This window comes from Fringilla coelebs (genome assembly GCF_963513975.1).
Source record: "Fringilla coelebs genome assembly, chromosome: 1".
Lineage (NCBI taxonomy): Eukaryota > Metazoa > Chordata > Aves > Passeriformes > Fringillidae > Fringilla > Fringilla coelebs.
The window spans coordinates 23,845,147-23,858,553 of record NC_140028.1 but is presented as its reverse complement, the minus strand read 5'-3'; the positions used below and the strand labels follow the sequence as shown (position 1 = coordinate 23,858,553).

The following is a 13,407-nucleotide window of genomic DNA, read 5'->3' as shown; positions in this document are numbered from 1 at the left end:
TAAAGCTATTTGCATTTTCAGTTTATTTTGTATACCTAAAACTTTGGGGAAGTCAGGAAGCAAAACAAATTGTGATTGTTTTTTTCATCATACCTTTTTCAGCTAGGTTTGGGCTCACCTTGGTGATGCATTAGTGTGGCAGTCTGTCAGCACTAGTTGTAATTGCAGTAAGGGCATGGGGCTGATGGTGCCTGTGCTGTGAATTGCTTTACCTCGTTGCTGACCTTCTAAAATAAATGGAGTAATTGTAAAATAAAGAGGCATTTGCTGTGTAAAAGGGCAACAGCTTATGGCCAGTTCCTAGCTGTCCAGGTGTGGTTTCTTCATAGCTTTTTGCCCCTCTCCTGCCTTCTTCCCTGCTAGCTGGTAGCAAGCATGGTTATCTGCACATTACCGATGGTATGTCTGAAACATGGTCAAGTGCAGTGAATTGCCTTGAGATGGAAAAGGAACTCAGATCTTGACTTCCAAATATGTACCTTGGGTGAATTTCTGTACTGCTTTCTTTTTTTACTCACAGATTTTTTAATTACTCTAAGAACCATCCAGCCTTTAGTCTGAATTCAGTTTTCCTGCCTTTTTTTTTTTTTGTCTAGAAGGGCCAGAGAAATAACAGGATGAAAAATGGCTTCTAGTCCTGCTAGTCTTCCTTCAGAGGAGGAAGCTCTGAGTTTTTCTTAGATTCTGTGTCCTTTGGATGCTGTTGCTCATCTGAATTAATATTATCAAAAGCAAGAATCAGTAGCGCGTCAGATGAGCCTGCATTAAAATCCCCTTTAAAAATGGAATTTAAATGCTTTCTAGCTTTTAACAATGTTATCACACCTCTCCAGGAGGTCCATATGCATCTGCTATCAGAACAGCAGGGCTTATGTGTGCTGGAGGTGTAGTATTATTAAACCTGTGGAGCCAGTTCCTGATACAAATAATGAATAATGAATCTGACAGATTCTTGAAGGATTGATGTCAGTGAGCTCTAGAACAAGGAGTGTTTGGGGTAAGAGCAGTGGCAACATAAACTAGGAAGAAATAACCTCTAGATTTTCCAAGGAAGTTGCAAAATTGCTGTCCTCGTTTCTTTGCGAAGAGAATGATAAATGTGTTCTGTAGTTAGTTACTGAGTTATAGACTGAGGATAGAGAAGGGTAGACTTTATAGCAGAATACACACCTTGACTGAAATGCTTAATAGATTATTTTTCTGAATCCCCCCCTTGCCTAGTACATAGTTGTGTCTGAGAAGATCTCTGCTGACCCAAAAAATGTGATTGTTCCTCAGAAACATCACTAACAGAGCTGTTGCTTTTTTGGTTTTTTCCTTCTGGCATATTCCTTGTATTTACTCCAGCCATTGTTTTTCCCAGGGACATTCACACAACCACAGGGAAGATCAAAAGAGCTGTGTTACAGTTCACCCCGGCCAGCTGGACCTATGTCCGCTGGTTTGACCCAAAGTCTTCATTTCAGAGAGTGGCTGGAGTCTACCTTTTCATGATTATTTGGCAGGTAAGAAATCAATTCTGTGAAATCAGAGCTGCCATCAGCTCAGTTACTTGCTGGCTATGTTGGACTAAAAAATATTCTGATGGAGTATATGTCTGTTACTGAAGTGCACAGTTAAATGAATTGATAATGAGGAATTGGACAGGGCACTTTCACGGGAGTTATGTGGTAGTTCAGGAGTGTAATTACAGAATCTGTGGGAAAAGCCAAATGTTACAGATTGCTGTATTGGCTTTTTGCAATTGAAACATGTAAAAACTGCTAGTCAGTAGGGTTTAGGTGGTGGAATTTTAATTTATTTTGGTGTTGTTGTGTTGATGTTACAGGGGATTAAGTTTGTTTTGTGTGGAGGGTGTGTGTTTGTTTTGCTTTGCTTTTCCTGGCTTTTTTTTCCTTTCCCATTGACTATTGAATGGATCAGTGATACTCAGAATACTGTCATTGATCCAGCAAGACTCTATAGTGTGTCCCAATTCCTTAAAATCTTAAAACTAAAACTTTTGAGATTAAAAAAAAAAAAAATCTTAATTTAGTGTCTTAAAGGAAAACCATAAATATTTGATACAGTTGTTTGAGGCTTGTTTTGTTTTCTTGTTTTTAAATATATTATCTCTTCTGCTTCTCTCCCAAAATTGCCTTGGTTATTTGTACTTGATTTAGGGCATGCAAGCTATCAGAAGACCTGTACAGGGTGAATTAGTGTCTGGTCCCTTAATGAGTTTTGGGAAGGAGAGCAAATATTTTGATAGAGGTTTCTAGGGGAGAATTGTTTGTTTTACTTGCTTGTCCTAGCAAAAGACAGAGCAGGAATTCCTTATGTTTTAGTTTCCATATTAATCTTTGCACATTTTCTGTACTAATTCATTAGGAGTTATGTAAGTTGAACACTATTAACTAGCTTTTTTTTTGATCTAGCTAACTGAGTTGAACACATTCTTTTTGAAACATATCTTTGTGTTCCAAGCAAGCCACCCTTTAAGCTGGGGGAGAATTCTCTTCATAGGAATCATTACAGCACCCACTGTCAGGTAATTTTTTTGCTTCGGTGTTTTTTTCAGTTTAAAGTAACTTAACTTCTAGGCATCCAAGAACTACATATAGTTTGTGAATAAGTATGGCACATTTCACAAAATGTATGCTTTTGCCACCATGAAATGCAAAGCTATCATCTCTTGTCAATAAAATCTATTTCCTCACAAATAAACTAATGAGGTAAAATGCACATAACAACTGTGTTGCCACAGGGATGCAGAGCCAGTCTGTTCCTTCTCCTGATTGTGTAGCATCTCTCCATTTTGTGAGGTAGCTGCATATGTTATCCTTGAGGACTGCATGTGAAATTATTCAAGTTAATGAGTCAGGTGCTCCCAAAAGTGTAGGGGAAAAACAGAGCTGTTGATTTTTCTAACAGCTCCTGATTGTGGTTGAGCAGTAGCTTATTATGAGAACAGAACAGTATTTATGCAGCATTGACAGCTGTATAGGAACATGGATCTGCTTTTGGTCATGCGTGCCATTTTACCTTGTTAGCAAAGTTCCTTAATTTTCTTTTTTTCCCCATTCCATAGTTGGAGGTAGACAGAGTGCACACAGATCTGAAGTTAGAAGCAGATAATACCCTGTTCGTGTCCAAAGTGATGTTACCTTGGACAGTTAAATGGCAGTCATGAATTGGTTTATTCCTCAAATAGTGTTTGAAGTTATGTGCAGTGATTTCACACTATTAATTAAATCACCCAGAATACCCTGTGAACTCTTGTATAGGTGAATTTGTATGGTTTTTTTTTCCTTTGTAGCACTTGCCCACTTGTAGAAGTCTTTATTCTTTAGCAGTCCTTATATTGTTGGAGTAATAACACTTGTCTTCTCCATCTGTCCGTGGAAATCAGAAACTGAGAACAGAAATTTTGGTTCCACTTCTTTGGAATTCCCCTCTCTAAACTCCTAAATTTCTGGAGCATAGAGAGCAGAGCAGAATGGTCTTGATACTGTTTTCAGAACAGTGAAAAATTCTACTGTTCTTGAGAGGAAAATATGCCAATGGTTAGACCATTCAAACATAATATAGAATAGCCATATTCTTTAAAGATTCAAGCCCACATTTCTCAAGAAAATGTGGTTGTTAATAAATAAAAGATGAACTGTGGAAAAAAAAATAGGGATTCTCTAATTCTTTTGAAACTGTTGCAGTTTGCCTATAAGAATTGGAGACTCAGTGGAGAGGCAGGAGACAAATGTTGCTAGCCTACTAGTTTGGGTACTTTCCCAGTCCTTGCTCTCCCGATTGTTTTCTGTGTTGTCTCAAGCTATTTGATATGTGATAATCTGTCCTACTAGAATTGAAGCCATCTGGTAGACATCCAGAATGATTGCATGTGAATGTAACCATCAGCACTTCATTTTCACCATAGATACATCTGTAACACAAGCTTTTTTCCTAAATGTAAATATTCTGGGGACTTTCAACTGCACTGAAGAATTTTCTTTCTTTCCTTCTCAGGCAATACTATGCTTACCTCACAGACACACAGTGCAAGAGGGTGGGAACTCAGTGCTGGGTGTTCGGGTAAGTGTTCTTGCTGCATTCCTGACACACTTGCACAAGTGTCAAGGATGGGTCCAGCACAGGAACAGGCAGTTCCTGTGGAGCGAGTCCCTTGTCTTGTTTTGGTTTTGCAAGTTCAGAGGAAAGAGAGATTCTGAATTTGGAGGTAGAACATGGGAAGTAAAGGAATGAGTAAGGACAACAGAAGGAATAACTAGGAACTGCTGGATAAAGCTAGGTTCTTTCAAAGCACCATTGGCCTTTCTGCCCATATTCTCAGTCAGGCGAGAAGGAAAAAGCCTTTACCTCTACAGCTTGCTTTTGCTTGATGGTTGTGAGGGTAGTGTTTCCCTGGCTGCTAAGGTGGGCATTGCTGCTGTTAGCAGAATCACAGCAGAGGACAGTGAAACAAGGCGTGGTTATCCACTGTTTCTATGAGTGTACTATGAGCCATGGTGACCTTGACTGCAATCTCTTTTTCTCTTAGAACATACCTTTAAATGAAGAGTTTGCATGGCTGCTTCTGAAAAATTGTTAAGGACTACAGAACCCATCATCTTTGGTCCAGCGCTCTCTGAACACATTAATGTAACGTGTGTCAATAAATAGATACCCAAATATGTCTGCAGGATTGCTTTACAAGAACTGCAATAGAACATTCAGCCACAGTCTGATCTAATAATGGGAAATGTGTATGGAATAAGTATTCTTCCTACTGCTCACTTCTGTAATCTGCTAGAAATAGCAGAGCATCACTAGGAGTTCCTGTTGATTGCAGAAAAAGAGGAAATCTTCCAGTATTCTAGATAGTGTAACTATCTAGAATATAATTTCTGAAGCAGTTAAAAGAAGTATATGATACATTCATCTCTGTGGTAACCGAGACACTTCTAAAGGCACAAAGGGAATTTTAAGCAGCCTAACTATGGGTATAATTAAAATTAGTGCCTTTCATTAGTATGAAACTGTTTCTTTTTGACTTGACATGACTATTGCATCACTCTTGAGAGATGTACAGTAAGTGATGTAAAGCATGAACAAGGCCAGTGCAACAGCCCTACTGAAATTGCACTATTTTCATTAAGATGAAGCCTTTCAAAAAGGAAAATCTTTTAGAATGTTACAAGATCATTTTGCTTGAATGAAAACTTACCATATTTAATTCTATGGAGTACTCTCATCACCCTTCAGTAGGATACTAACACCCTTCACTGTTAGGATCCTTCCTTCTCTTGATTTACCACTTCATCAGCTGTAATAGCTTTCTATTGTAAAATGTGTTTAACCCAAGTATTCTTGACAGGAATAACAGAAAGAATATGTAAGTTCAGGGCAAGCAGCTGTATTTTTTTTTGAGTCCTTATTAAAAATAGCCTATCGTTTTGTTTATGCCTTTGAGTGTATCATAACCTTATGCTTGTTTCCTGATGGTGGTCTTTCTCTTCTCACTCTGGTTTCATGATTTTTTATGATCCAGCTATGCAGCTGGATCAGTAAGAATAATATAAAATCAAGAAAGAAAAATAGTTAGTGACTAAAGAGAGTAATACTGCTCTCAGTTTTTTGCTAATATACATCTCATGGATTTGTGTATTGGTCAGTTGGGTGTTACTGCCACACTTTTAAGTTTTGGCCCCACTCATCATCCTCAAAGTCACATTCAATAGGACAGGGAAAGCTAAGATCTGTTACTTGCACCAGGACCATCTTTGCAATACAAGTGGTTTAGTCAAGCACACATTTTCCTTCCTCTTTTGTGGGGAAACTGGGTCTTCCCTGAAAGGCAGTAGTGCCATTTTTTTTTGTGAACTGGTTATTGAGGGTGCTGGTAGGGAATGTGTGAATGTGTCCTGCAGTGTCAAGCTTGGGAGACTGGAACACTTGACATGATGTTAACTGTGTCTGCACTTAGGCGAGGAGGAGTTTTCATGCCTTGCTCAGATGTACAACCTTAAAGTCTCTATTGAACAAGCTATTACACTTAATAGTGTTTTTCATTATTTGCTTCAGATTGAGATGAGTCAATTTCCTGCACTTTTAATGCAGGTTTTTTAGTGTTCCTTTTCTACACTCTTATTGTTAAACATATGTAATTTTCTCTTCAGGACCTATACAAACTAGATTTATTTTCATGGCAAACAATAGAAACTTTGGATTCATAAACAAGTAGTGGAAAGGCCTTGATAGCTTTGAACCTGAAAAGATGTAAAGGCCTAGTAGCAGGGAGAGAGATGGAGATAGTTTTTTTGATCCTTTTAATGTCAGAGAGGAAAGTAAAAACTGCATTTTTTTCCTCTCACATTTCTCCCCAAATCCTCTCAGGCTGTTGTGTGGATCTGAGTTTACAGATAAACCAGAGCAAATGCATGGATTCTTAGAGAATTTGAAATGTTGTTTCATATGAATCTTCTTATATTTGAAAATATGGGAAATACATGTGAAGCAAACGAACTGGACAATTTAGAATTGTAGTAAATTTACATATAGTAGAGAAATAAACAAAGCACAGTTCTAGTTCATCCATCAAGGGAGACTTTTGGGTGTTCAGCATGGAAAAGAAATTCATATGTGGTGAGAGCTGATGCACAGTGGTAAGCACAATTGAAGATTCTCTGCTATTGGCACACACTCCTTGTTCCATTGAGCCCCATCGAACAGTGAACTGCCAGTCAATCACTTTTTGTGTACTGTTTACACTGAGAAAAGTATAGATAGAAAATTATATTTATCAAAGAGTTTCAGTTAATGGTGGTGTCAGGGAGGTGTGTGCTCACTAGAGGGTAGTGCTTGTTTAGAGTTGACAGTCTGGGGTCTGAGTTGTGAACATGTGAGTTAAATCCTTGGTGTTTTTAATCACTCTCCTCCCTGCTTTCATTTGCCCACAGGGTAATTGCCTTCCTTGAAGCTATTGTGTGCATAAAGTTTGGACAAGATCTTTTTTCCAAAACACAAATACTGTATGTTGTTTTTTGGCTTCTCTGTGTGGTAAGTGAAATTTCTCATGTGAAACATAAAGCATGACAAAAGCATTGAAAGCATCTAAATAGCTTCCTCTCTGGAACATTGGCAGCAGGGGATCATTGTGGGGTAATGCTGGTAAAGAGCTTTATGCATGTCCTAGTAAAAACAAATGCTAGATTGCTTAGAACTCACATTGAAGGGACTAGAATAACTTCTCATTTCTTGACATAGCAGATTACTGGTGCTTAACAATGAAACAAACAGTAGTTATAGGATGTTTTATCTGTCAGTTTGATTGAGCCTAGCTTTGGTGGAGCTTGCTGTAGTGCCTGCTTGAAATGAGCAGGAGTTAATGGATAGTGTTAATAAGCAATGTGTGTTGTGTCACACTGAAGTCTTACAACTACATAAACAACCCTCATTTATCAAGCAAATCATTCTCACTAAGCCTGTAACTTTCTGTGCTTCAGTGTGATTACTGCAAATGCAGCATGAAATGCCCATTTTATAACAGTAAATGGACGCTTGTCTTGCCAGACTTGTAACTCTGATGCCAAGCACATTTTTCATGGTCAGTGAAAAATAAGGCATTTATAATGGGCTGACAGATAAATACTTCTCCCTTCTAATTGGGAACACAGTTTGAACAGGTGATGGGGAGTCAGAATTTATTGTTCTCTTATTTAATATGGTGATTTTTATTCCTGGTACTTCAGAGGAGAGAAGTACTGAATTGCTTCTCAGATCAGAGTATCACAAAACCAAGTATGTAACCTAGCCTGAAGCACAGGGCAGAGAAGGAGAATTTGGATTTCTCCCAGTCTGGTGGTTCCTGATAATATACCTACAAGTGCCTACCAACTGCCCTTGTGTGATGACTGTACAGAGTGTGGACAGAAATCCTGCTGTCAGTGTTTCCTGTAGGTGATCTGGATGTATTTTCCTGCTCCCATTGAGAATTGTTCTGCATACCCCATGGTGGCAGGCTCTGTGTGTAGCTTGAAGTTGACACATGAGTTTTACTCATCCTGACAAAAGATGCAGGGAGAAACAGAGCATGAAAGTCTAAATGTGGCACCTCCAGGGACTCTGAGACCTTGAATCAGCAAGGAATTTGGAAAAAGTTTGACAAATAGTTTTTCTTCTTGTTCTTTTTCTTCTCCTCCCTTGTTTAGGCCTTTACAACTTTCCTGTGTTTATATGGAATGGTTTGGTATGCAGAGTACTATGGCCACCGAGAAAAGGTACTTATATAAAAGAAGCCTGTTTTTTTTTTTTTTTTAATTCCAGAGTTAAGACTCCAAAGCTCCTAGATTTTGGAATTCTTTACCAGAGTTAGCGTAAATAGGGCTGGGGGGGATGGTCTAGAGTGTAGCTGAAGTCAATAGAAAGAACTCTGAATTCAGCAGGCCTTGGACAGATCCCAAATTACACTGTGGTTTCTAAAGAATGCTGTCCTCTTAGTTACTCAAAATGAGGCTGTAATTTTAGCACAGCGTTCAAGGATGAATGGTTAGCTAATGTTCCCATTGTACAGGTGGAATGCTAGGGGAATATTAAGAATACTTGGTTACACAACAGATGACGTGGCAAGTGGTGAGTTCTTACTGTATCATCTATGTGGTGATTTCTAACTAGGAAGGGAAAAGTCCAAAGTACTGTCTGAATGTTTTATGAGGACTTCTGCTACAGTTTCTAAGTCCCTTTGCAAATGGAGGAGTACTGATAACATGAACCACCAGCATCCCAGTGACATGTGTCCTTGTTTTTGCAGACCTTATCAGAAAGTGAAGACAGTCCCTACAGTCCGGATGCTTCCTGGCTTCATTCTAAATTCAGCAGAGGTATTGGTACTTCTGTAGCTGTATTCCTGAAATGGTACAATTAAGGCTCAGCACTAGAAAATGAAGCTTGAGAAACTTGCCTAGTTTCAGCTGGACTTGTTTTAACATCTCTGCAGGACCAATGCAGATAAATCATCTGCAGAGCTATTTTTCTTTGCTCACTTTTAAATTCTGATTCTTGGAAATGTATTTATTTTTTAATGTGTCAGCTGATTTTTCTGCTGTTACTGCAGGCCATTATTGTAGGTGTTGGGCATTATGCATTTCATAACTGTTGTGAGCAGGTTTTCTCTCTGAACATTGCATGTTTGATTTGCTGTACTTTCATTTCTTCTTGTGAAGAAATAGTCAGCAATGGGCCCTGGAGCTTGTGTTCTTATTGACATTTGCCTTGTCACTGCAGTCCTGATGGTCACAAGCAGCTTTCTCTGCACTAAGCAAAGGCAGCTTCTTTCTGACTACTTCTTTTCCCTACACTAGAGGTCAGTTATCTGCCTCCTCCACAGGCTTTTTGGTGTGGTCTTGCTTATTGAACAAATATCAAAAATTCACATCTGGAAGTTATCTGTTAGAGTTTATGTTCCATGTGTTTGTAAAATTAAAAATATTTCTTATTTATCATAAGCTTGAAAAGCACCTAAAGCAGATCTTCTTTATATTTCGTCCATTATTTTTCTGGATGTTTATTCCCAGTTTAGTAAATTTGTGAACTTTTATATTTTGGAGAAAAATTATTTGCACTCAGAATGTTTTTCCTATTTATGCATGCTGAAGAAATCTGACCAAAAAAACCCCTTCTCTGTCACTTCCTGTTAACTACAGGCTTCAAGCTTCTTTCACATTTTGTTCTTGATTTCTTGTTTTGGTTTCCACTGCCTCCCATTTTTTCTCAGAAGAAAACATATTCTGTCATCTGAAAGACTGAAATCTAGAAGTGTACTCTTAAAAGTCTTTGCTTACATAATTCTTAATTTCTGCCACTAAGAAAAATTGGGAGGTTTAATATTGATGATTTAAATTGGAAGATGTTTCACCACTGTGCTCTCCTATAGCAAACTTTGAATTTTTTTTTTTTTGGAGGGGGGGTAGGGAGGAATTTTTCAGGAGTCTTAAGAATTGGTTTAAATAAACTAGGCCACTAGATGGAGTACAAGTATCAACCAATTTGTATTAGCCTGAAATAATCCATACTGTTAACACTGTAGCTCTAAAAAGCCTTACTGCCTTTTGGATAGGAGCTTGACAATGTCAACTAAATAAATATATATATGCATTAAATAAATATTTATTTCTCAGCAGGTGCTGACAATAGTCCACCAAAACATTCAGTCAATAGTGAAAGCCATTCGTCTAGAAGGCGGAATCGACACTCCAAATCAAAAGTATCAAATGGAATTGGGAAGAAATAAGAGTGGTATTTAAAGACATCCTACGTTGTGCCCAGAAGTGACAAAGAAGATCAGACCTGGCTCTGAATTACCAAATGGAAGATCAATTTTTAAATTAAAGTTTAAAAACGGAGGTGTTGAAGAGAAGGATGATGAAGGTAGAGCCACCAGTGTAGCGCAGATCGTTGCCTGATGACACTTGCCATGCACTGATATAAATCTAGTTTCTTCAGTGTTCATGAGGGGTATACTGGCAAAAAATGTCATTTTATCATAGCAGGTACTCCCTGTTTTGTGTTCAGGTGTTGCAAGGTCATTTTTAATAGATTAGTTGAGGACTTCAACCCAAAGGTTAGTAAACTGATAGTGAGTTGGTGTAGTTGATTGAATTTTTTTTTGTTTGGTTTATTGTGTTGTTTTCTAGATGAGTATGCAACCCTTTGACTAAAAGCAGCTCTGCCCTTCTTTCTCAGTCTCACAACAATAGTTTCCCTTGCAACTGTTAGTAAGTATTTAAAAATTTCATATTGCTTGTTTTTATTTAAAGGCTCTTTAGGTCTTATGTCAGGGTTTTACATGAAGGAAATGGGTCCAGGTTTCTTGTAAAGGATGTGAAACTGATTTTCAAACACAGAGATTTTTTTGTTCTACATTGTCCTCCTGCTTGAGTCATACATATTCAATTTTTTAAAGTTTTTCAAATACATATATAAAAATCTGCTTCATAGTAGAGGGCCATGCCTCCTGTCCTCAGTGACAAAGGTCATGTTATTTCATTCTTTTTCCTCCTCTACTGTAGTGTGTTTTGCATTTTCAAGTGTAAATATGTCTTTTTTTCATCTATGCCACATTGTGTGCAATGTTTCTTCCTACTTCCTTCTATTTGCTTCCATCCTAGCTGGACCCAGAAATCCTATTGCCTTCAGACAGATATCAGAAACTGCTTTGAAGGCTCAGATGCCCTACTGAGCTTGGTGATAAGGCAGTTTTTTGCTGCAGCTGAGTTGCTTACTATCTGCATAAACCCAATTATTTGTGAAGACTTGCAGTAGTGTTTGGTGTCTGAGAGGCAGCGTGACGTGATAGACCCCATTGCTTTGGTGTTTCCTATCATGCATCAGATACTCAAAAGCAAAGTCTCTCTTTCTTTTCTTTCTTGCAGGTTGTTGGGGTTTTTTTACTTTTTGTCTGGGTGTTCTTTTGGGTTTTTTTAATGTATTAATTGTGACATCTAGCAAAGTGGATAATTCTCCAGCAGTGAATGTAATGATTAAGTCAAGAGGTAAGCAATCATGAGCAATCACTTTCTGTATTAAGTTATTAAAACGTTTTAGTGCCAATTAAATTTTGGGATTCAAGGCATTCAGAGGGGTAGGTAGCTTAAGCAAGGATAAGTAATACCCATTAGTTACTTAGTCTTTATGAGAAAATAGGATTTGCTTTTTCTTTGACTAATATTACTGTGATTTGCCACAGGCTAGGTACTAAAGAAAAAATGCAGCAGAGACTTTTATACAAGTGTATGATACTGTAAATAGAAGAAAGCACCCTGTGTAATCCATCAATTCCTATGTGCCACAGATTATCAATGTTTTCAATGCACTTAAGTGTTGCTGCTGAGCTCTTCAGAGGCCTTTAATTTCCTACCCTGCTTTTCAATCAAACATGGAGTGTACAACTTGGGAAGTTATGTAGTAGAAGCTGCTGTATCATCATTGCCACAGTGACTTCTAATGTTACATGAAAAAATATGTTAGGAAGACTTTCAGGCTCTCCTACAACTACTTGGTTTTCATTCATACTATAGCAATTCCATATATTGCCTTTGTATTTGTAATGTACTACATATTGATGAATGTATTTGTAGATTTCTTTGGATACTGAGACTTATTTCTTTTATTTCCTTGGTTAAAAACTCAGCCTGTGTAAGACTGAAGAATGGCATTGTAAATTTTCTATTGATTCAATACCAAAGCAAGAGATCTGAAATCTAATGGTTTGGGTATTTTAAGTACTGTGGTTTTCCAGTGTGAGAGCCTATTTTGTACTTGCAAGGGGTATACACACCAACTATGTATAGAAAACTTATGTGTGTAAACAGATGCTGAAATACATCATCTACCTGCCTTGGGGACAAGCACGTGTTTTGTAAATGTAGGCCTGGTGCTCACATTCCTGAACTGCACCCTAAAAATACTGGAAAGAGAAATATTGAAGTGTCATTTTGACGGAAGCTGACTTCTGTACACAACAGCTTTGTCCTGAAAAAATGTTGTTTGACAACACATTTAAATTATTTCCAATTAAGTCTTTTTACTTTAAATTTTTGTGTTTGATTGGATTTTTTTGGTTGTTGTGTGGTGTTTCATTTGGGGGGGCGTTGGGAGGGTGTTGGTTGTTTGGGTTTTTTTGTTACTTGTTTTGGGAGTGTTTTGGGGAGTTTTGGGGTTTTTTTTGGTTGATAGGATTTTTTTTTTGGTGGTTTTTTTTTTTTTTTTTTTTTTGCTTGTGGTTTTTTTTTTTTTTTTCCTTTACTTTACTTGAAAGAGAGATTGCTAGGGAAAAGGGAAACTTGAGTGAAGTATTCAAGTGTTGCTTGGTAAATGGCACTTTGTCTCTTCTATCAGCAGTTCTGGCTGGAATTCACATGTGTTCTAACACTGACTGACAACTGTATTTTCAGCCCATCACTTTGGATGTGAGCTTTGCACTGGAAGGCATTGGAAAGGTGCTTTTTGATCACTGCTGTAAAATTAGTGATCTCAGTTTTATCAGCTACTGTGCTGTTGCTGAATTCTGTATGTGTGTAGCACCTATAAATGACAAATCACTGAGCTGTTTAGCAACAAGCATCCCTGTGTGAGTTTTGCTGCTTGAACAGTGTTTTGTAACAGTCATGGATGTGCTGTCCTGTGTTAAACTACTTGTTCTGCCACAGCCTCTCATTCCTGCTTTCCTGCTCCTGATGTTCTTTCCTTTCTCTGTCCTCCAGTGATCTCCTGTGCTGCTGTGGTGAGATTGGAATTGGCCCTCCAGAGGCTGTCTGTCAATGGCAGTCATTGAAGGGAGGCTAATTTGAGGCAGTGTGGTGTAAGCAGAGGGTAGTAGCAAGAACTTTAAGTAGTAGATTAAATAAAAATGGAGAGTTTTAACATAGATCTATACAA

General features: G+C 38.0%; 1 protein-coding gene across 2 annotated transcripts in view; it reads left to right on the top strand.

Annotated features, from left to right (window-relative positions):
• The window catches only part of PTDSS1 (phosphatidylserine synthase 1), a 28,602-nt gene extending 15,561 nt beyond the window's left edge, over positions 1-13,041 (top strand). The window contains exons 7-13 of one of the 2 annotated variants that reach the window (XM_084212140.1): positions 1,364-1,505; positions 2,418-2,530; positions 4,003-4,068; positions 6,933-7,032; positions 8,184-8,252; positions 8,783-8,852; positions 10,152-13,041. In XM_084212140.1, the coding sequence (XP_084068266.1) occupies positions 1,364-1,505; positions 2,418-2,530; positions 4,003-4,068; positions 6,933-7,032; positions 8,184-8,252; positions 8,783-8,852; positions 10,152-10,261 (670 nt within the window). In that variant the 3' untranslated portion in view covers positions 10,262-13,041. Of the gene's footprint in view, positions 1-1,363; positions 1,506-2,417; positions 2,531-4,002; positions 4,069-6,932; positions 7,033-8,183; positions 8,253-8,782; positions 8,853-10,148 lie in introns of both variants that reach the window. The other variant, XM_084212139.1, reaches the window with a different exon arrangement.
• The last annotated feature ends 366 nt before the right edge of the window (positions 13,042-13,407 follow it).